Source organism: Triturus cristatus, chromosome 4_2, assembly GCF_964204655.1.
Source record: "Triturus cristatus chromosome 4_2, aTriCri1.1, whole genome shotgun sequence".
NCBI classification, from domain to species: domain Eukaryota; kingdom Metazoa; phylum Chordata; class Amphibia; order Caudata; family Salamandridae; genus Triturus; species Triturus cristatus.
In genome coordinates, this window is record NC_140586.1 from 591454994 (window position 1) to 591476995 (window position 22002).

Below are 22002 nucleotides of genomic sequence, written 5' to 3' on the forward strand. Positions count from 1 at the left end.
GTGAGAATTACAGCTAATATTACAATGGCACCATTATAGTTTATGTCACTAGACAGCACAATGCCACTGGAGATGACTTACAGGATGGATCCCAAGCTGGAAACTCCTTCTTCTTGAACAAGTATCACAGTGAAAGAACATTGCAAAGAAAACATTTACCAAATCTCACACAATGGACTTGCAGTATCCGGGAGCGAACAGCATTTTAGGAATAGTTCCACCAAGGATGTAATTACATCACATTGTTGAGGCTTGAAACGCAGACATTTCTGTTTGTGTTCCACTGAGAAGAGAAATATATTGGAGGTTGTGGAATACACACGTGACTCATTAGTGTGCTCCAGTGATGCATCAATCAGCTTGTCATTGGTAAAGCTCATGGACGTCGATTTACCAAAATTCTAGGGGTAGTAGAAGCAACAACATATACCCTTTGACCTTAATGATGTCACAGGAAGTGACATCATATGACCTTTGACCCTGAATCGTCCTAAGAAGTGATGTCACACGACCCTAATCCTGTTGATATCACAATAATTAACATTGCTGAAGTTACATATTAATTGCACAAGAAATAGTCTATGTTCTTCTAGGAGAGAACAGCCAGAGGCTCTGAAAAAACACTCACTAAATATTCAAGTCCTTTCATGGCATGCCTAGCTGACAAAGCCTGACAGTCCCAATGAGTTTACCCAATTATGTTTTAAAAATGTCCTATGGGTGGCCCCTTATGTCAAAAACTACCTCCATTGCTAGGACCAGCATGTTGCTATGGTGGACTCTTTTGCCAAAACATTACATACAATATGCCAGTGCCAGAGTTTTCCTAGTACTGCTTCTCTTTGCACTATGGATGTCTCGAATGTCAAAGGTTATATCTAAATATATCATGGACCACATTTTGTCATGGATGGGCTCATGACATTTACCACAGTTGTCAAGAATGTCCTCCAATGTGCCCTCACCAGCAATTTGTCACAGGTGCTAACTATGCCAAGGATGACCTTCAGTAGGCAAGCACTGGCATTTTTTCATGGGTGCCCGTGCCAAACTTTACATACAGTGTGCCATACAGTGTGCCAGCACTAGCATTTTACTGAGGGTATCCCATGTGCAACTATTGTCTCCAGTATGCCAGTGCCAACATTTTGTCAAGGGTGCTTCTACATGCCAAGAAACATGTGAGGTCCAACAGTGGATTTGCAAGCATAACAACACAGGTTGACTTATATTCATTTATTCACACTCATTCTCTTATTAGCACTCAGTTGTACTCATTCATATTCACCTAGTGTCTTGCACTCACTCTCATCATGAATCACTTATTTGCACTCTCTCTGACTGACTTGTACTTACTTAATCATTTTGACACACACAAACCCACGATCTCGCATGCAAACATACATGCTCACACATATACACACTCTCTCACGCAAACTCACTTCCACCCACATGAACGCACACAACATACATTTTCTTTTTCCCTCAGATAACAGTGATCCAGGTCTTGCTGATCCACTTTTATTACACAAATAGTGAATAATAAACTATTATTCGTTATTAGTGTAATAAAAATGAGCTGAAAACAAAGTTAGAGCCTGACTCTATTAATGCGAGACACCCTTGTGTTCTTGGGACACATTTTGCCACCTCTGAGGCCAGGGGTTGCAAAGGCAGTGCTTGGGATAGCAGGGGGCAAGCTAAGGGTCGCAACTGCGACCCCTGGTGACCCCTAAATGACATCCTTGGTAATGCTCACAAGCTCCTTAGAGGTCATTGAGACCACGGTAGATGGACTCCCACAGTTCTACCGTTGCGCGTAGCGGACGCAAGCGCCACAGATCTTCACCAATTATTTATTTCAAGATTTTACGCTCGCACCGACGGATTAACTGAGTCCTTGGCTCATTTGAAAGTGCACAGGTTGGAACGGCTGCACCTCCTGAGCATACTATATTGTTTATGAGATCCACTCGGACCACTTGAAGGCCGAGTTCCTGTGTTCCATTCATTTATCGGTGTTCATCGCGCAGTGCATACCCTCTGTTGCTAGCCCTCCCACCCTGACCCTCACACTGGGTACCCGGCTGGGTCCCATGTGAGTATTCCTTCTATTTCTTTTTCACTTGACCAGTGTTTCACATTCTTCACGCGGCTGTGCAACCCACTTTTTCAGATGTCCCTAAATCTTTAGGTCCTGAAGAGACCCTACATTGCACAAAGGGTTGAAACGTCGTCGACAGCGAACCATTTAAACAGCTCTGATTATTGTATACAGAGGCTGCTGTCATTGTTTATTAATAGATGGTCGACTTTACAAAACTGTGCAAACCTAATATATATGTCACAAATATGTCACTATCGTTTTAAGGTTCCATTCACACTGAGGATACTACACACTACTGTTTTTCTTTTCTGTATATATTTGTATAGCTATTTGAAATACATAAAATAACTATTATAAATATAAACAAAGGTGTATATGGTCTCTTTTCCTTTTGGCATCATCATAACCCTTCCCTATTGCGATTGTGCATACTTTTACCAAAATATAAAACTGTACTATTCCGCTTGAAACCATTGTTTCTGTTGCTAATTGATTACCCTGGTTCCTTGTGAGTAGGGTGTCCCTTGTTCTTGTTCTCCACAAGCTCCTTAGAGGCAGTGGTCACAAGGCCTTTGAATCCTTGAATAGGCAATCAGAATGTAAAATAAAATAAAAAGCATTTCCTGAATGACTTCCCATGGACGACGTCTAATGAGGGAATTTAAGCGTGGTTGCAGACTGTCTCTGGGAGAACATGACTGATGTGTGGTCTCCTGCTGGCCGTGGAAGTGCAGAACATAGTGTGTCTGTGTACAGCAGGTGTTGTCCAGTTGACTCCTCTTTGTCAGAAAGGGTGTAGTGGTCCAAAGAAGACACCTAGACACAGTAAAGTATCAAATCCAGCTTTAATATATTAGCTCCAACAAACAAACAACTCTTCTCCCAGCTACCTCAACTCCTTCTCCATTTGAATCCCAAAATTACAACCCACACCACATACTTCTAGAAGACCGAAGCTACAGTCTTTTAATGCCTCCCAATCACAAGACCATAATAGAGGGCCTTAGCAAACTAATTACATCAGTAAAATGTCCCCAGCTTCAACCAATAAGAATAAGGCTGCAGTCCACTCCACCCAGAGGGCACTATACCTCAGATTTCTACAACACAGCATGAGAAAATGCGGCCTATGTTCTGTCTTCTGCTTCACAAGTAGATTGTCCTAGTTCCCTGGAAATTTCTCCATCTCTAATGACATCTTCTCTTTGAGTTTGCTGCTTTTAGACTTTGTTCCAGAGGAAAGTGTCTTTTTTCAGTGCAATGGAAGATTTTCCTAAGAAAGCAGTCTTCAGGGCCAGTAACTCTTAAAGGAAAAAGAGTCTATACATGGACGACCCACCCAGGGACTGTATATACTACCTTCACCCAAGGCGTAAAGCAGTGTACAGTAAGATCGGGTGACTTCTGAGGTGTCTGCAGAAAATGGCTATGGCCAGTGATTTAAATCCTATCACTCAGGTCCATGTAAGCAGTCACAGAACAGCTGCTGGGAAGAATGTAAGGCTTTAAACAATGGGCATCAGCTGAAGAGAGAGACACTATTAACCTAGGCAGAACCACAGAGTAAAGGCTCTAAGAAATTGTACAAGAAGGGGGACAGGCCTTCTAAGACACATGAAGAAGCACTTTCTTTGCCATCTTTCTCTACACCTTTTTCCTTGACAAAAAGTGGTGTCACAAAGCCCAGCCGCCTCGACCTTTGCAAACTTCTGCAGGTCTTCCTTTGCCTTTGACAGCAGTTCAGTCAACAAGGACACAATTGGTAAGGTCGCCATCAATGCCAGCACTATCAATAATAACACCAGTAGACTCAATGGTGGAGGCCATGCAGCTCTCCTTCAACACTGAGGGGGCCTATGCATCTTTGATTATCTTAGCCCATTTGTGTTAGTGGGGGGAAACTCCCCTAATGGTGGTGAGGAGGATGGGTGGTGGTCCACAGGGAAAAGGACACTTTAAATTTGAAAGGCTGAAAGGCCTTTGCTGGCTAGACTGGAGGGGTGGGGGATATGTGACTGATACACCCTGGGTGGCACTAGATAATTTGCACATAATCAATGTAATTTTGTGTTGCAGGAAGACATTATCCATCATGGGATCAAACAAGTTCTTTCCAATTGAAGGGGAAACTGAACACTTTATCCTCAGACTCCAGCTTTAGGTATAAAGATGTTAACCATGATGCCAATGCATGGCCAGTCTAGTGGCTAGTCCTGGAGGTAATTTCAAGGAGAATCCCGAACATGACAGTTTATGCTGCACAGCTTCCTTGCCCAGGTTGAGCTTGAATTTGTGCTCTTCCATGCCCCAGTCTGGGAGCAAGGTTGCAGAGCAGTCAAATCTGTATAAAATGTGGATACCATAACTAGTCCTATAGATGTTAGTATTGATCTGCCACAGGGAGTGATTACCAGACTGGAATATCTTCTTCACATGCATCTCTAGCCGATTCATATACTTGTCCACATGGAAGGATGCTGCTTTACCCTTCAAGGAAACTACCATCGCCACCAGAGGCTAAGATTCTTGGACACAAATGCCAGGCATTCCTTGGCAGCCCTAGATCTGATATCCAATGAGTACAAGAGGGCATGCTCAGGAGAAGAGGTTCTTCCAAATTTCCTTAGCTTGCTTGAAAACCTCAGGTTATTAGACCAGCTCCCCTAGACATGGTCAGGGGAGCTGTTAAGACCACAAGGCATAAATGTCCTTATTCTGTTGCATAGGCACTTGTGAAGTAATGCACAGTGACTCCAGAGCGTTGGCATGACAGCAATACAGTATTTTATTACACTTAGGTACTTTGGCCATTGGTACAAGACTCCTGATTGGATTTGGATCATTGTTTGTATTTTCAGTTGGACACCCTTGTGGAAAGGGTGCATAAACGGGACATCCACTGAACAATTACCCATCCCTGAAGGGAGTGTAGATGCAATTGCGGCTAAAATCTGAGCTAGTACCTAAACCAGGGCCAGTTGTTCAAGATGAGGTGGAGGACTGGTGCAGAGAGCTGGTCCTCTTGGCTCTCAGCTGCCCCAGGGATGGTGGAAGCAACACCAGAGTAGCTGAAAGCTGCACAAGTGACAGAGGGGACTGCAACAGGACCTGAGTCAGAGGGGCTGTGGAGTACTCTCTTGCCATCAGCTTCATACTCAGCATCCTGAAAGTATTCTAAGAAGAGTATTGAGGGCATCTGGGAGGCAAATCTTTTACCTGGGGCCAAAGGGAGCTTCAATATATTTGTCCTCTACTCCAGCTGCTCCTTGTCTGAAAGGTAAAATGATCTGACCTTTCTGCCCTGATGATCACAACTCTTAACGGAAGAACATCCAGAGGATTGAGTCGCAGTGTCAGAATAAATAACTGTGACTGTATTATGTACAGCGCCCTAGGGGGTACAACAGGCATGTCAAGCAAAAAAAGTCCAAAAAAACTGTTCGAACTCATCAAGTCCCAAGCTAACAGTCATCCTAATCTCTCACCTCTGGGCCAAGGGACACTGCCGAACTGCGAAGAATTCACTGACTTCTTCACGGATAAGACTATTAAGATTGAAACTGAATTATGCTCTGCCCTTGATCACCTCTTGATCAGTCCACTGAACACCCTCCTTCCCCCAGAGTTGGTTATCACTGACCATGCGCAGCCCTACCTCCCCAAAAACAACGCATCCTGGAGTATTTTCCAAACCTTGGATGAATGCACTATACGCAAAATGCTGTCAACTTTGAAACCTTCTAATCACTACAACAACCCTCTGCCATCGAGCCTTTTCCCGGAAGTTAGAACCTCCTTACTAACACTTTGGACTACGATCATCAATGCATCACTTCGGCAAGGTGCTATTCCGGATTGCCTAAAATCGGGTCAAGTTACCCCGATTCTAAAGAAACAATCTGCTGGTCCCATGGACCTTCATAACTTTCGCCTTATCTCTAACATCCCCACCTTGGCAAAGCTCCTGGAAAAATGTGTGCTCGTCCAACTCTGTAACCACATCGACCATTTCCAACTCCTGGAACTCCTGGTTTCCACCCGGGCCATAGTACAGAGTCTGCACTAACGCACATTGTCGATGATGCGCTAAGAATGTTGGACCATAATGAGTCGTGCTCACTGATTCTTCTTGGCCTTTTGTCAGCATTCGATACTGTCAAACACGATAACCTAATTGACCTCCTAGAATACAGGATGGGGCTGTCTGGGCTTGTACTAAACTGGTTCTCTTCATTTCTTCATAAAAGATCACAAAGCTTCAAGGTGAACCAATCCCTGTCCCATCAAACGCCGGTCACTCTGGGGGTTTCTAAAGGTTGCAGTGCAAGCATTAGTGATCTCAAAGCTGGACTATGGTAGCGCAACGCTTTGCGGCTTGCCCAGAGTGAACATGGCTCCTCTTAGGGTTGTCCTCAATTCTGCTGCTAGGCTCATAACAAAATACAACCATATTTCTCCAGACTTGCTGGCCCTGAACTGGCTTCCATATGAAGCTTGGATACAGTTATAAATTGCATGCATGGCACACAAAGCCATCCACTTCAATACCCCGCTGTACCTCGCTCAGAAACTGGAGCTCTCATGTGGTTCGAGAGCCTCCAGAAGCGCCAGCACCCTATTGCTCAAACCACAAAAAGTAAAAAAAGAAAAGACCTACAATCAAGCCTTCTCAGGGATGGCTCAGATGATCTGGAACTCCCTTCACCCCCGAAGTCAGGGTGAGCCCTTCCACTGTCCTCTTCAAAAAAGAAGTCAAAGGGCTCCTGATGAAGAAATTTCTGCCTCAGTCTGGCTACTCCATTTGATATTGGGAATTTGCTGTTGATTTGTAGCCCCGCTGCTTGGTTCATGAGAACGTCGGACTTTATAAGACTATGAATTTTTCGCTCTGTTGATTCTGTTTTGTCTGCTTGTACCCTCCTTGATGTATAAACAGTAAGGCGCTCCGATACCCTCGGTGGTCATGTTCGCGCTATATAAAAATTTATAAATAAATGTGTGCCTGTTTTTTTGCACCAATGGGGCACTATAGTGCTACAGAAGGTTGTGAGGCCCCTTCAGTAACACAAATAGCGCAGAGGCACATATAGCGCCAGCACTAACTTAAGAGCGTACATTGGCAAAGAGGCCACCAGGAGATGCACAAATTGCGCACCACAAAATGTGGTGCATAGTCACTGCGTCCCTGAGGGCGGCCCTCTGGATGGGGGTAAAAGTGTCCCATGAACCACCAAGCTTCCCCCTGCAGGCAGAAGAAGTCACTCACTGCACCTGCCTGCAGGGAGATCTGTGTCCCTTTGAAGTGCAGGTGGATGCCACCTGCACAGTAAAAGATGAAGCGTTTGGTCAAGCAGCCACTCTGTATTTCACTAATGCACTGCCCCCATGGCAGCCACAAGTTTACACCTGGTCTGGGGCCATTGCATTGATAGTAATAGAGCATGCTGTCCCTATTTTCACTCAGCACACCAATTCAAAGGTGCCCCGTGGTGCAAACAGGGATTACGGAAATTCAGTATTTTTAGGTGCACCGAAATATGTAACCAACAGACTTTAAGTGGTCCAGAATGCAGCAGCCAGACTACTGTGTCAGGCCCCAGCTCGGGAATCTGCCTTAAGGAGCTACATTGGCTCCCGGTGGAGGCCAGAATTAAGTTTAAGGCATTGATAATAGCCCACCGTGCCATTCACAACAAAGGCCCCATAAAAATCAGGAATCTGGTTTCACCATATGTCCCAACTAGAAACCTTAGGTCGAGTGGAAAAGGGCTTCTAAAATCAATCTCCACAAAGAAAGTGAGGTGGGGGGAGATCCTTTTCCTGCCTTGCCCCCAAACTCTGGAACACCTTACCGAAGGAATGCCAGTCCCTGGACAAGGAACTAGAATACTAGCTATTGAGTGGCTGACTAGCCAGTGCTTGACATTAATAAGGCGGGAAACATGCTCCTAGAGCAGAGATAATGGCTTCAGTGTGGGGAGGTGTTTTTCTTCCCCTTGCAGGAAGACCAGTTAGGGTGCACCCAGGATCTTCATTAACTTCTAATGGGGCCAGCCCTTTCACCAGTAAATGTAAGGTGAGAGTTGGAGAAGGAAATCCATTCTTCCCTTAGCCAGACTAGCTCCAAACCCAGTGGGAGGGAAGCTACCCCTACAATCAGCTATGAGTGGCCACAGAGGAGGGGTCTCCTCATTTTCCTGTCCACACCTCAGGTTGGGCACACAGGCCCTGCACAAGGCAGAAAAGGTTTCCACATTTTGGATTTTATGAGTAAGGTGCACTGTAGGATTATTTACAGTAGAGCAAAAAGTAAATGCTGCAAAGGTAAGTAGGGTTACCCCTGTGAGCTTTTACCCCATTGGTTAGGAGAATCCAGGTGTCACCCAGAGCCACTAACTACTGCCAACCATAAATTATGCACCCCCAAGATACCCTCAAAACACTTTCTGGACTTACGGAAGAAAAGAAGAAGGATTGCATCTGCTGTTTGAGACCTGGGAGAAGACCTGAAGGGCTAGACTTGCCCCCACTTGTACCACGGAAAATGAAGTGGACTCCAAGGGTCAGCTGGTTGACTTCCTGTGTGCCTATGGGGATCTAACAAGTTGCATGAGACCTATTCCCTGAAGTGTCCTGCTGACAAGTAGCAACCTGAACAGAACTGGACCCTGCCAGTGGCCTCTGCTAGTGAGTCCTGACCTCCAAGTGCTGTTTTTGAGGTGCTTGAACCCTTGGCTATATCTAACTGGGCTTCTCTTAATAACTTTGGAGAGTTGGCACTTAGAAAATGTTTTGACTTCCAGATCTCTGGAGGACAGGCTGAACCAATCGAGCCAATCTGCTGAAGAAACAATTTCACTGGACTGAAGAAAGATTTTTCTACCACTTCAAGCTTATCCACCATAGCTAATCTGCTTCAGCTTCACACACTTTCTTTAAATTAAGCTTGTCTACTCCATGCCATAACTACCAGGGATTAAGTTCCAGTTTAAATTACTGAAACCTATGACTAGACCTAAAAGGTCAGTGACACTACTACTTGTGGTGGAATTCCACCCGTCTCAATTAATAATTCACTTTCTTACTGATCCTATTCTAAGAATGTGGTCATGCTGACACATGTTTTGGGGAATTGTTTTGGTGGACTCAGCTGTATTGTGAATGGCTTGCTGTCACTTGAAAAATCAAAACAACACACAGCATCTGTGAATTTGGGCCTGTTTTAGATCTTGCCAGATGGGGTACTCCGTCACAATGGTGACGGATAGCCCGTCCACCGAAAAATAAATCCCATTATATCCTACAGGATTTATATTTCGGCGGACGGGATATCCATCACCATTGGGATGGAGGAACTCGTCCGCCAAGATCTACATCAGGCACTCTGCCATCCTAAATGATGGATGAAGCAATTGGAGCAAACTTTGACAAAACCCGTAGGTTTGGCGAATAGCTCTGTAAATGTCTTTTGTAATTATGCTTTTGGATCCATTTCTTATCAACAAACATAAGGGTATGCCACACAGAGATCTGACACTAAGATGCAACTTCTGCAAAGCCTACGCACATTAATGATGCTTAAGAAGTCAATGAACTACAGATTTGCATAGAAAGCACCTCGCCACAAACGCATGGCACATGAAGAGAATGCGCATTTCATGTTTGAAAATAGTTTTATCATCAATACATTTGGGGGTTATAGACAGTTGGTTCTACTTCATTACAGAATAAAAGACATCTTTACAATATACTCTCATTTTGCTATGTCTGGAAAATAACTTACCATAGTCAGAAAGAGTACACGCATGGGCAAACGACAGCAGCATATCTAGCATTGAAACTGTGTCAGACAGTTTATAGAGGCAATGTATGTGTTCGTATATCTCACCAAGTAGTTTGCACACCACCCTGCAAACATAAAATTACGAGGGAAATTATATTTATTTTAAAATAGACACGTTTAGTATTCTTTTTTTGCTTATTTCAATGTACTGCTTATATGGCTTAAAAATTTACCCTAACATAACTGATATGTATCATAACATACAAATTCAGACCTGATTGCCCTAAAAAATAATCATTACTGACCATAAATTACTTCTTCAGAAAGGTATTTAATTTAGGTTAGTAAGCTTTACAAAAGCTTCCTCAGAATCTGAGAGATTCTAGATCATGTGAAACAATTTAAAAACAAAATGTTCTTCCAAAATTCCAGGATCTGTTATAGCCCAATCTCAGTACACAGCACTCTAAACTGGTTAATTTTTAGAATGTGGAAGGAGATAAACATCAGTCTCCAACAAATAAGACATTTATGATGCCAAAGAAGACACCAGTACTAAAGCACTTTGTTAAAGTACCTGCTCCACCAAGGTTCTTCCTCAGATGCATAGCTTTTAGCAATAGAACAAATATAGAGGATCACTTTAAATGTACAATTACCTGTACATGTTGAAAATATTCTGGGCCTAATTTAGATTTTGGCGGGTAAATTACTCCATCACCTTGACGGAAGTGCCACCCACCAAATTTAGAAATGACAGCCAAGTGGTTGTATGATGGCGGCACGCATGGCTAAACCACGTGTGCCTCTGCCATGCAGCCTGAACCATGAATGCGTCTTAACCACACATTTCTTTACCACACAAATTTGTGGTAAAGGCATCAATGGTAAAGGGGCATATGTGGCTAAGGTCGTGACACCCCTACAACCAGCCCTAAGCTACAAACTCCTTACCTTCCCCCCACCCTGAGGTCCAAATACCCGACCCCCTCCCAACCCCCATGCTGTCCCTAACCCTTAATAAACACTATCAGACCCCCTCCCACCCTCCTGTGCTGTCCCTAAAACTACCCCAGTCCCTTCTACTGCCTTTAGGCCTAAAACCCAAACCCCTATTTTAAAAAACTACCCCGACCCCCTCCCCCGAGCCCTAAAAACGACTCCTTCCTCCCCTAGGCCCTAAAAACTACCCTGACTACTCATTCACCTCCCTCTGCCTGAGGCCTAAAACCCTGTCCCTTAACAAACATTTCCCCGACCCCCTCCCACCCTCCACACTGTCCCTAAAACTATCCCTAACCCTTCCACTGCCCTTAGGCCTAACACTCTAACCCCTAATTAAGAAAACTACACTGACCCTCCCCAGCCCTAAAAAACTACTCAACCATCCCCCAGCCCTGTAAACTACCCCCGCACCCCCTGACCCCCCCAGCCCTGAAAACTACCCTGTCCCCCCTTGTCCTGAAAACTACCTGACCCCCCAGCCCTGAAAACTACCCTGACCTCCCTAGTCTTGAAAACTACCCAGCCCCACTTACCTCACCGCGACTCTCTTCCTGGCAAGGTCTTCCTGCTTCGGCTCAGCAGAAGCTATATCGCACACCTCCTTAAGCACGCATATGCGTGGTTAAGGCAAGTGTGGTTATGCTTGCGATGTCGGAACACACGTGGCTGAGGCTGTGGTGTTCCGACTGTTTCCCCCGCCAAGTTGGTGGTCATTTCTAAAGTATTGCTAGTAGCTGCTCTCCCAGACGTTCCTGTCAATGTTTCTTTAAGTTTGGAGCACAGCTGTGTCAACACAATGGAGCCTAGAACCAAGGTGGCTCCTTTTTTATTTTCATAAAGAAAATGCTCCTTTCGCCATGGCAGGGGACTTAACAGGTGATTAATGCTGAGTATGCCTCATGTTATGCTTCACTTTATTCTCAACCTCAGAGAACTGGGGCTGGTGCTGCAGCTTCATATGTGCTAAACATTTCTCTGCCCACACAGAACAGGGCACAGTGGAGTGACCTGTGTGAGCGTCTTACAGCTATTGAAATTACAGAAGCAATTGACCTCCTTGCTAAAAACAAGATCCAGTAACGGATGGGCTCCCAACAGAGTTCTATGTGACCTATAGGCAACAGCTGGCACCACAGTTCTTGACATTATACAATGAATCGGCCACTGCAGCAGCGCCCCCCATGTCTACTAGGTAAGCTACTGTCATCGTTTTGTTCCTTCAGGGATGTGATCCTTTAGACTCGCTCTTACAGACCTCTTTCCCTACTTAACTCAGAATCCAAAATCCTGGGAAACGTATTGGCTAGTTGCCTCGCATCCTTGACCACTGCACCCGTGCACCCTGACCAATACAGATTCAATACAGGTAGACACACATACAGGAACATAAAGGGCATTTTCATATTCTAGACCAAGCCACCAATAGTCACCGGACATGGTGGCATCTCTTGATATTTAAAAGAAGTTTGGCTGGATTTCGCCATATTTTTCAAAGGTCTGCGTAAAATGGGACTAGGGAATGGGTTTCTAAAATGGGTACAATGGCTCTATGCTACTACACCAGTTGCAAGGGTCTATTAGGAATTTGTGTTTTCGGCTCTATAGTCTACTATATCTGGCAGTCTAAAGGGTGTGATGGAGCTCTTTCCCAATTTTGGAAACACGTTCAACTTATGGACTACTTAAGGTAAGTCTTGTCTTTTCATGATACAAGTCAAGGATTTGGAGTACTCCAAAGCTAATTGCCAAGCCAAACCAAATTTCGCTAAGTGCTGGAAAGCAAAGGTGGACTCAGACATACACAAAAGGCTTTTTGATGTTGTTAAACGGTCTAGAGCAGAGGTGGACGCCCTAGCGACCTTAGGCAGACGTAATAATAAGAGCCCTTCGTCAGACGGCTGGGACACACTCCTACTTGAAGGGAAATCCGGCGAGCAAACGACCTGAAGAACAAGTTACTTACCTTCGGTAACAATGTATCTGTAAGAAACATTAGTTAGTTAGATTCCTCACCTTAGAATATCCCCAGGCGTCAGGCTGGATCCGGAAAGATTTTTCGTCAGCAATACCCCTTGCGCGTCGCTAGGCGTCGTCTGCGGCTCCGCGTCTGTCGTCGGCGCCGTGCGCCGGAATGACGTCATCGGAGTACTTAGACTCCGCCCTCGCGCACTGACGTCAGTTCTTGTACATAGCTTTCCGCGCCAGGAACGCAGAGCCATGCAAGAGACCGACACTGGTGCCAAAAAATCTAGGGCCCTGAAAAGGATAGCCTTAACCCTAGATGTCAGTTCGCAGAACGGGGAGGATGGGTGGGTCGGTGAGGAATCTAACTAACTAATGTTTCTTACAGATACATCGTTACCGAAGGTAAGTAACTTGTTCATCTGAAAGAAACACGTTAGTTAGATTCCTCACCTTAGAATAGATACCCCAACAATACCAACCCCGGTGGTGGGTCTGCGAACCAAGATCACACCAAAAAGTACTGGAGAACAGAACGGCCAAAGAAGCCGTCTCTCCGTACTTGGCTGTCCAGGCAATAGTGCTTGGCAAACGTGTGCAGTGAAGCCCACGTCGCCGCCTGACAGATGTCCCGCAAGGGAACTCCCCGGCCCAGGGCAGTAGTAGCCGCTGTGGCCCGGGTGGAATGGGCCCTCAAACCAACAGGAGGGTCCTTTTTAGCCAAGGAGTAACAAATTTTAATATACAACACGACCCACCGCGAGATGGTGTGTTTGTGTACCGCTTTCCCCTTCTTAGCTCCTACGTATCCAACAAATCAATCAATCAATCAACGACATTTATAGAGCGCACTACTTACCCGTAGGGTCTCAAGGCGCTGGGGGAAGGGGGGTGCCGTTACTGCTCGAACAGCCAGGTCTTCAGCTTCTTCCTGAAGGAGGCAGGTCGGACGGGAGGGAGTTCCAGGTCTTGGCGGCCAGGTAGGAGAAGGATCTTCCTCCTGTAGTCGCTCTTCGGATGCGGGGGACGGCGGCGAGGGCGTGGCGAGGGCGTGGTTGGCTGATCGGAGGTGGCGTTTGGGAGCGTAGAAGTTGATTCGGCTGTTGAGGTAGCTCGGGCCTTGGTCGTGCAGGGCTTTGTGTGCGTGGGTGAGGAGGCGGAAGGTGATTCTTTTGTTGACGGGGAGCCAGTGAAGGTCTCTCAGATGTCCGGAGATGTGGCTGGTTCGTGGGATGTCGAGGATGAGTCTGGCTGAGGCGTTCTGGATCCGCTGGAGTCTCTTCTGGAGCTTGGCGGTGGTACCGGCGTAGAGGGCGTTGCCGTAGTCCAGTCGGCTAGTGACGAGGGCCTGGGTGACGGTCTTCCTGGTCTCGGTGGGGATCCACCAGAAGATCTTCCGTAGCATGCGTAGGATGTTGAAGCACGCCGAGGAGACGTTGTTGACTTGCCTGGTCATGGAGAGGGAGGAGTCCAAGATGAAGCCCAGGTTGTGTGCATGGTCTGTCGGTTTGGGTGCGGTGCCCAGGGCGGGAGGCCACCAGGAGTCGTCCCAGGCGGAGGGTGAAGAGCCCAGGATGAGGACCTCCGTCTTGTCCGAGTTCAGTTTCAGGCGGCTGGTCGTCATCCACTCGGCTACCTCTTTCATCCCTTCGTGCAGGTTAGCTCTGGCGGCGGCGGGGTCGTTGGTCAGGGAGAGGATCAGCTGGGTGTCGTCGGCGTAGGAGATTATGTTGAGGTTGTGTTGGCGTGCGATGGCCGCGAGGGGGCTCATGTAGACGTTGAAGAGGGTGGGGCTCAGTGAGGATCCTTGAGGGACGCCGCAGATGACTTCGGTGGCCTCTGACTTGTACGGTGGTAGGCGGACTCTCTGTGTTCTTCCGTCGAGGAAGGAGATGATCCATTCCAGCGCCTTGTCCAGGATACCGACGTTGCTGAGGCGCTGTACTAGGGTGCGGTGGCAGACAGTGTCGAATGCCGCGGAGAGGTCTAGGAGGATGAGGGCCGCTGTTTCTCCGTTGTCCATCAGGGCTCGGATGTCATCGGTGGCGGCGATGAGGGCGGTCTCGGTGCTGTGATTGGCTCGGAAGCCGGACTGTGAGGGGTCGAGGGATCCATTCGTCTCGAGGAAGGCGGCCATCTGCTTGTTGACGGTCTTCTCGATGACTTTGGCAGGAAATGGGAGGAGCGAGATGGGGCGGTAATTCTTGAGTTCGGTAGGGTCCGCAGTGGGTTTCTTGAGTAGAGCGCTGAGTTCGGCGTGCTTCCAGCTCTCAGGGAAGGTGGCGGTGTCGAAGGATGTGTTGATGATGTCTCGCAGGTGGGGTGCGATGACAGCGTCGGCCTTGTTGAAGACGTGGTGAGGGCAGGGGTCGGTCGGTGATCCGGAGTAGATGGAGTTCATCGTGCGGATGGTGTCTTCGGTGCTGATCGGGGTCCAGGTGTGGAGGGTGGTGGTGGGGGGTGGTTGTTCGGTCTTGGTGTGCGTTGGTTGGTTGTTGAAGCTGTTGTGTATGTCCGCGATCTTGTTGTGGAAGTATGAAGCGAGGGAGTTGCAGAGGTCTCGCGATGGGGTGATGTCGTTGTTTCCTGCGCTGGGGTTGGATAGCTCTTTCACGATGTTGAAGAGTTCCTTGCAGTTGTGTGCGTTGTTGTCCAGCCAGTCCTTGAATGCAGTTTTCTTGGCGGTGCGGATCAGCTGGTGGTGCTTCCGGGTGGCCAGCTTGAAGGTGGTCCTGTTGTCCGGTGTAGGTTCCCTTCTCCAGACTTTCTCGAGGGCTCGGCAGTTCTTCTTGGAGCTCTTGAGTTCGTCGGTGAACCACGGGGCTTTCTTGCTGCCGGGTCTGCTGGGCGGGGTCATCAGCGGGGCGAGTTCGTCTGCGCAGATGCTGATCCACTTCGTGAGGTTGTCGGCGGCCTGGCTGGGGTTTGCTGAGCTGGCAGGAGGGTGCTGGCTCAGGGAGGTGGCGAGCTGGTCTGCTGTGATCTTGTTCCAGCTTCTGCGGGCGGCCTGTTGCTGGTGGTGGTGGGTCGTTGTTCTCTTGAAGGTGAAGTGGACGCAGCTGTGGTCCGTCCATTGAAGCTCTGTGGCGTGGCTGAAGTCGATGTCTGTGCAGGAAGAGAAGACTGCGTCGAGTGTGTGTCCGGCGAGGTGGGTGGGGGTGGACACCAGCTGCTTGAGTCCAAGATTGGCGAGGTTGTCGAGCAGGGTGCTGGTGTTGCGGTCGTTGTTGTTCTCCAGGTGGAAGTTGAGGTCCCCCAGGAGGATGTAGTCAGCGGAGGGGAGGGCATGCGGGCTGACGAAGTCGGCGATGTCCTCGCTGAATTGGGTGCGTGGTCCCGGAGGTCGGTAGATCAGGGTGCCTCTGAGGGTGGTGTTCGGGTCGGTGTGGATCTGGAAATGCAGGTGTTCGGCGGTGGTCAGGGTGTTGTCGGTGCTGGTCGTGAGACGGATGGTGTTCCTGTGGATGATGGCGATGCCTCCTCCCATCTGGTTGGCGGTGCGGTCCCTCCGGACGATCTTGTAGCCCTCTGGGATAGCGATGGCGATGTCGGGAGCTGAAGAGGCGTTCATCCAGGTCTCTGTGAGGAAGGCAACGTCAGGGGCTGTGGCGTCTAGGAGGTTCCAGAGTTCGATGGCGTGTCTGTGGACGGAGCCGGTGTTGAGCAGGATGCACTTGAGGTGGGTGCTGCTGGTGTTCGACTTGGCGGGTGCTGGTGCGAGGCAGGTCCGGATGCAGGAGAACTTGCAGGCGTGGCAGCTGAAGGGTCCGTGGGTGCGTCGTGGTGTGGCTTGGTGGCATCCCGGGAGTCGGCCGGTGTTGAGTGCGATGAGGGCGGCGGCGGAGTACGTCAGGCGGGTTGGTCGGGGTCTTCGTGGGCCAGGGGTCCTGGCGCTGGTCGCGATCCGGTCGCGGACGGGCGCAGACGGGCTTACCTTTGGCGCGCCTTCGGCGCACAGTCGGCGCACCGGCTGCGCGTGGCCGCTGCGCGTTCGCACGGTCGCCATATAAGGCGAAGTGCGCGGGTGGGCGGAGCAGCTGGGAGGCGGGAGCGGGGAGGGTACAGAAGAGAAAGGGGTGGGGTAAATGGCGGTGGCAGGAAGCGGGGAGGGAGAGCGGAGGGCGGCGAGGTAGGCGGGCAAACAGGAAGGAAACTGTTACCACGGCACAATAATTACAGAAAAACAAGCACAAATGGAGGGCAAAATCAAATGGCGAAAACAGGCAGAAAAACGTTAACACGGCACAATGATTACAGAAAAACAAGCACAAATGGGGGGCAAAACAAGTGGCGAAAACAAATGGGGAGAAACCAAGACGGCAGCGAGGCCGGCGGCGAGGCAGTTAGGCAAGGCAAAGGGGCACACGCAGCAGCTGGTGGCCGTGCGGCACGGGGGTGTCCCACAAGTGGGTCACACTCACCTGCGTCGCACGGTCGCCATATAAGGCCAAGTGCGCGGGTGGGCAGAGCAGCTGGGAGGCGGGGAGGGTACAGAAGAGAAAGGGGCGGGGTAAATGGCGGTGGCGGGAAGCGGGGAGGGAGAGCGGAGGGCGGCGAGGTAGGCGGGCAAACAGGAAGGAAACTGTTACCACGGCACAATAATTACAGAAAAACAAGCACAAATGGAGGGCAAAAACAAATGGCGAAAACAGGCAGAAAAACGTTAACACAGCACAATGATTACAGAAAAACAAGCACAAATGGGGGGCAAAACAAGTGGCGAAAACAAATGGGGAGAAACCAAGACGGCAGCGAGGCCGGCGGCGAGGCAGTTAGGCAAGGCAAAGGGGCACACGCAGCAGCTGGTGGCCGTGCGGCGCGGGAGTGTCCCACAAAAAGTTGGTCGTCCACCCAGAACTGTTTGGTGCGGTCTAAATAAAAGGACAGCGCCCATTTTGGGTCCAGACGGTGGAGCCTCTCTTCCTCTTTTGAAGGATGCGGAGGCGGAAAGAAGGTGGGCAACATGACAGATTGCCCGAGATGAAATGGGGTCACCTTTTTCGGTAGGAAAGAAGGACGAGACCGGAGGACAACCTTGTCCGGATGAACAGAAATAAAGGGAGGCTTAGATGACAGAGCCTGGAGCTCACTCACCCGTCTAGCCGAGGTGATAGCTACCAGGAAAGCAGTCTTTAGGGTCAGAAGACGAATGGGACAATTGTGAAGAGGCTCAAAAGAAACGCACATCAGAAAGGTCAGAACAAGATTCAAGTCCCACTGAGGCATTACGAAGGGGACAGGAGGGAACATGTGAGTAATGCCTTTGAGAAAACGTGAAACAACAGGGGACTTGAAGAGAGAAGGCTGATCAGGAAGCCGTAAGAAGGCAGAGATAGCAGCAAGATAACCTTTCAAGGTGCCCAGAGCAGAGCCCTGCTGGGCCAAATAAAGAAGAAAGAGTAAAACCTCAGAAAGAGGGGCGGAAAGGGGGTCCACAGCCTTTGCTGTGCACCATGCCACAAATTTGTTCCACCGGCAGGCGTATACCGTCTTTGTGGAGTGACGCCTGGCTGCCAGAATGACATCACAGTCTTCAGGAGACAAGTCAAATGGCATCAACTGCCGCCGCTCAATCTCCACGCATGGAGGTGGAGGCTGGACATGTTCGGGTGGAGGACCGTCCCCTGCTGCTGCGACAGAAGGTCCTCCTGAAGAGGCAGTCGTATCGGAGGATCGATTGACATACTGAGTAGCTCGGGATACCAGAACCTTCGTGCCCAATCCGGAGCCACTAAGATAACTTGGGCCCGGTCGCGTCTGATCTTCTTCAGCACTCTGGGCAGAAGTGGTATAGGCGGAAAGGCGTACAACAGACCGCAACTCCACTCGCGACGAAAAGCGTCTCCGAGCGAGTGCTGCCTTGGAAATTCCAATGCGCAGAACTGCTGACATTGCGCGTTCTCTTCGGAGGCGAATAGATCTAACCAAGGCTCTCCCCACTGCAGAAAGAGACCTTGCGCCACGTCCGAGTTCAGACGCCATTCGTGATCCATCGTGCAACGGCGGCTGAGTTCGTCTGCTCTGGCGTTCAGAGAGCCCGCCAGATGTTGAACCACCAGGGTGATGCGCTGGTGTTCCAGCCAGGTCCAAAGGCGCAGAGCCTCCTGACAAAGGGTCCACGACCCCACCCCGCCCTGTTTGTTGCAATACCACATGGCGGTGGTGTTGTCCGTGAACACCTGCACGACACTTCCCCGGACAGAGGGAAGGAAGGCTTTCAGTGCAAGCCGGATCGCTCTCAGCTCCAAAAGGTTGATATGGAGGTGAGACTCCGCCGGAGACCAGAGTCCTCTGATCTCCGCCTCTCCCATGTGGCCCCCCCATCCCAGGAGGGACGCGTCCGTCACTACTACGTGCTCCGGTTGGGGTAGGGAGAGGCATCTGCCGCTGACCCAATCGCGGACTTGGAGCAGAACAGACCTGCAGTTACAAACTGATGTGGCTACAAAAACATTGATGCCTCACGTTTCGTCTGCATCAAAAGCCGGGAGACAGAAGGGCAGCTTAGGTAAATTGCCGGGCTGTTCTCTTGACAAAATTTCCTCCTCGACTGGGACTTTGAGATGCTAAGCAACAAGAGCGTAGGAAAGCATAAGCGCCGACTGCAGAAGGCAGGTTAACAGTGCAGTAAAAACGCGGACAGTGCACTAGCAGTAAACAATAGTAACAGCAAGCCACAGGAAAGCAAAGCCCAGAATTGAAAAGGAGCCCAACCAGGCATAAAAGCAAGGGTAAAGGACCACAGAAGCACCGACACAGATCATCAGCCGACAGAATAGGACAACGGACATAAAAAGACAACATGAGGTCAGGAAGAGAAAGAAAACCTCCAACAAAGCAAACGGCGAAGAACAAAAGGAATAACATAACCTCAAGCGCAGGGCCATTAACAAAAAACAAACGATTATCCAACAGCTCCAACGACACAGACTTACATGGAAGTCTTAACACCGTAACTGACTCCAACATAGAAGAAAAACAGTTAACAGAGACAGACCAAATCAAGACCTTAACATCTGATCTACCATTAACCAAAAAAACGAGAAAGAGACAGGACTTAATCAACTTTGCAGGTCAGCATCCAACAACTAAATATGATCTCCAACCAAAAATTTATACCAAATTCACCTTTTTAAAGAACCCGGGAAATGTGATTTATTCATCAGATTATACTGCAACAGGTTTGCAAACTCCATTGCAACCCGCCGATGTAAGCAAACCTCTGCCCCAAGCCTCCAATCAAACTGTAGTCGAAATTCATAAGCCTCAAAGTCTAAGGGAGAATAAAGAACAAATCATAGATAAAATTGGGGCCAGAGAAGAACTGGAACTAGGCGACAGTGACCTAACGCCGAAAGAAGGCGTAACTAAACCAGGCGACATTAATCCAGCCCCGCTAACTGAAGGTCAAATCCAGGAACCAACTGCATCCTGCACAACGCCAAAAAATGTCAAACCAGGCAAACTCGCTTCAGAGCTGGAAGACTCACCAGGACTTCCCGGCAACCATACTCCAACTAGAAAGATCTCCCCAACTCAACTTCCAACTTCAAGCCCCGTGCCTACACAGAAAACGGCTAAGATGTACGCAAAAAAAGACTCAGGAATCAACCCACTTAGTGGTCACGAAGTTTGTTTCGATTCAGAACTAAATTATCCCTACGACAACAAGGGACACACTCTAGAGGAAAAAGCAACAGGCCCAAAAAACTCCTCCCCCATCAAAGCAACAAGGGACTCATTTTCCTTGGAAAAAGACATGTCTTTCCTGGTAACACAAGAATGGAACGATCTAGTGACCGCTTACAACGCAAAACAACCTGCGAACCGACCAAGAAATGAGAGCATACACCAGTCCCCAGAAGGGACAAGAGACCCCATTGATATTTTCTGGACATCCTTACTTAATACAATTCAACTATCATCCACAGCCCTCCAGTATCAATCAGACAAATTAGACTTACAACTGATAGTTTTACATAAGCTGGCAGAGGCTACAACGGGGATTGATAGAAATCTTGCCGATCTTAACGGCCTCATCAAAAGAGGACAAGAGTCAGTAAAACTGACTCAAATTGAAAGAACTAATTGCGTATGCTCACCGATAATTGACAAATTATCTTCATTACCAAAGATGCTAGGAAACCTCTTGGAGGATATAAAATCAACAACAGCAATGCCATTAATAAACAAGGCAAGGTTGGAAAGTCCATCTCGCGATAAAAGTCTAACTGTACAAGAAAACGATTTAGTCGGTGCCACACAGCAATGGCTCCAGCAGTCAAACCTAACAAATACAATAGAAGAGACCTCAGAGAACAACTCAGTAAAAGGTCAAGAAGAGCTAGTACAGGATTCAAAGAACGCGCGCACTCGAAGAAAACAAATAAGGAAGGGCAGGTATAATAAGCCAGCTAGCCAACCGCCCACACAAGAGATTGGCCCGGCAACCCCACCAAAGGTGCAGGAACAGTCGGGAGCTACAATTCAACCTATGGAACACAAAAACCCTTCACCTCAACACATAAATCAATCAGTTAAAGAGACACCATTGAAAACAAGAACAGGAACTTTGACAACTACAAATGACGAAACCAGGGAACAATCAGGGCAGGAGTTACAGCGTCAACCAAGATCCCCAACCCACAAGACCAATAGGGGCTACAGCGTAAGTCAAGCAGAGGAACCACCAGCGGCCCCAGAAGCCGACAAATATACCCAAGTGGGATCTGAAACCTCAAGAACATCGACTACAGTAACCGCCCATCTAACAAAAAGCACACACCCCAAATTACAGACAACAACCAATGAACCGATGGGCAACCTGCAAGCAGACATTACAACAGTAGAAGATAACAGTAAAATTAAGGAATCAAAACATAGCGCAAGAACAATTCATAGTCCAACATCACCCAATACCCAGAGCATACAAGAGAACAATACAACTAATCAACAATCACACCAGGAATCACGGCCCCTAAGGGAATCTGAATCAGATATAATACTTTTCATACCTGAATTTAAATCTAGAGGAAGAGCAGATACCCTAAATAGGGGCAACATACTGAAGTTAATTAATTCAATCGACAAATTAGGAAATATAAACACGCTCGACTTGCTTGCCATCGAATTCCATCCAGCCCAA

At 48.4% G+C, this 22002-nt stretch overlaps 1 protein-coding gene across 1 annotated transcript in view; it reads right to left on the reverse strand.

Moving 5' to 3' along the window:
• Positions 1–22002, reverse strand: part of MSH4 (mutS homolog 4) — a 1782190-nt gene that overhangs the window by 492854 nt on the left and 1267334 nt on the right. Inside the window, exon 15 of the mRNA XM_085599942.1 lies at positions 9891–10015. Coding sequence (XP_085456068.1) covers positions 9891–10015 — 125 coding nt within the window. The remainder of the gene's footprint in view (positions 1–9890; positions 10016–22002) is intronic.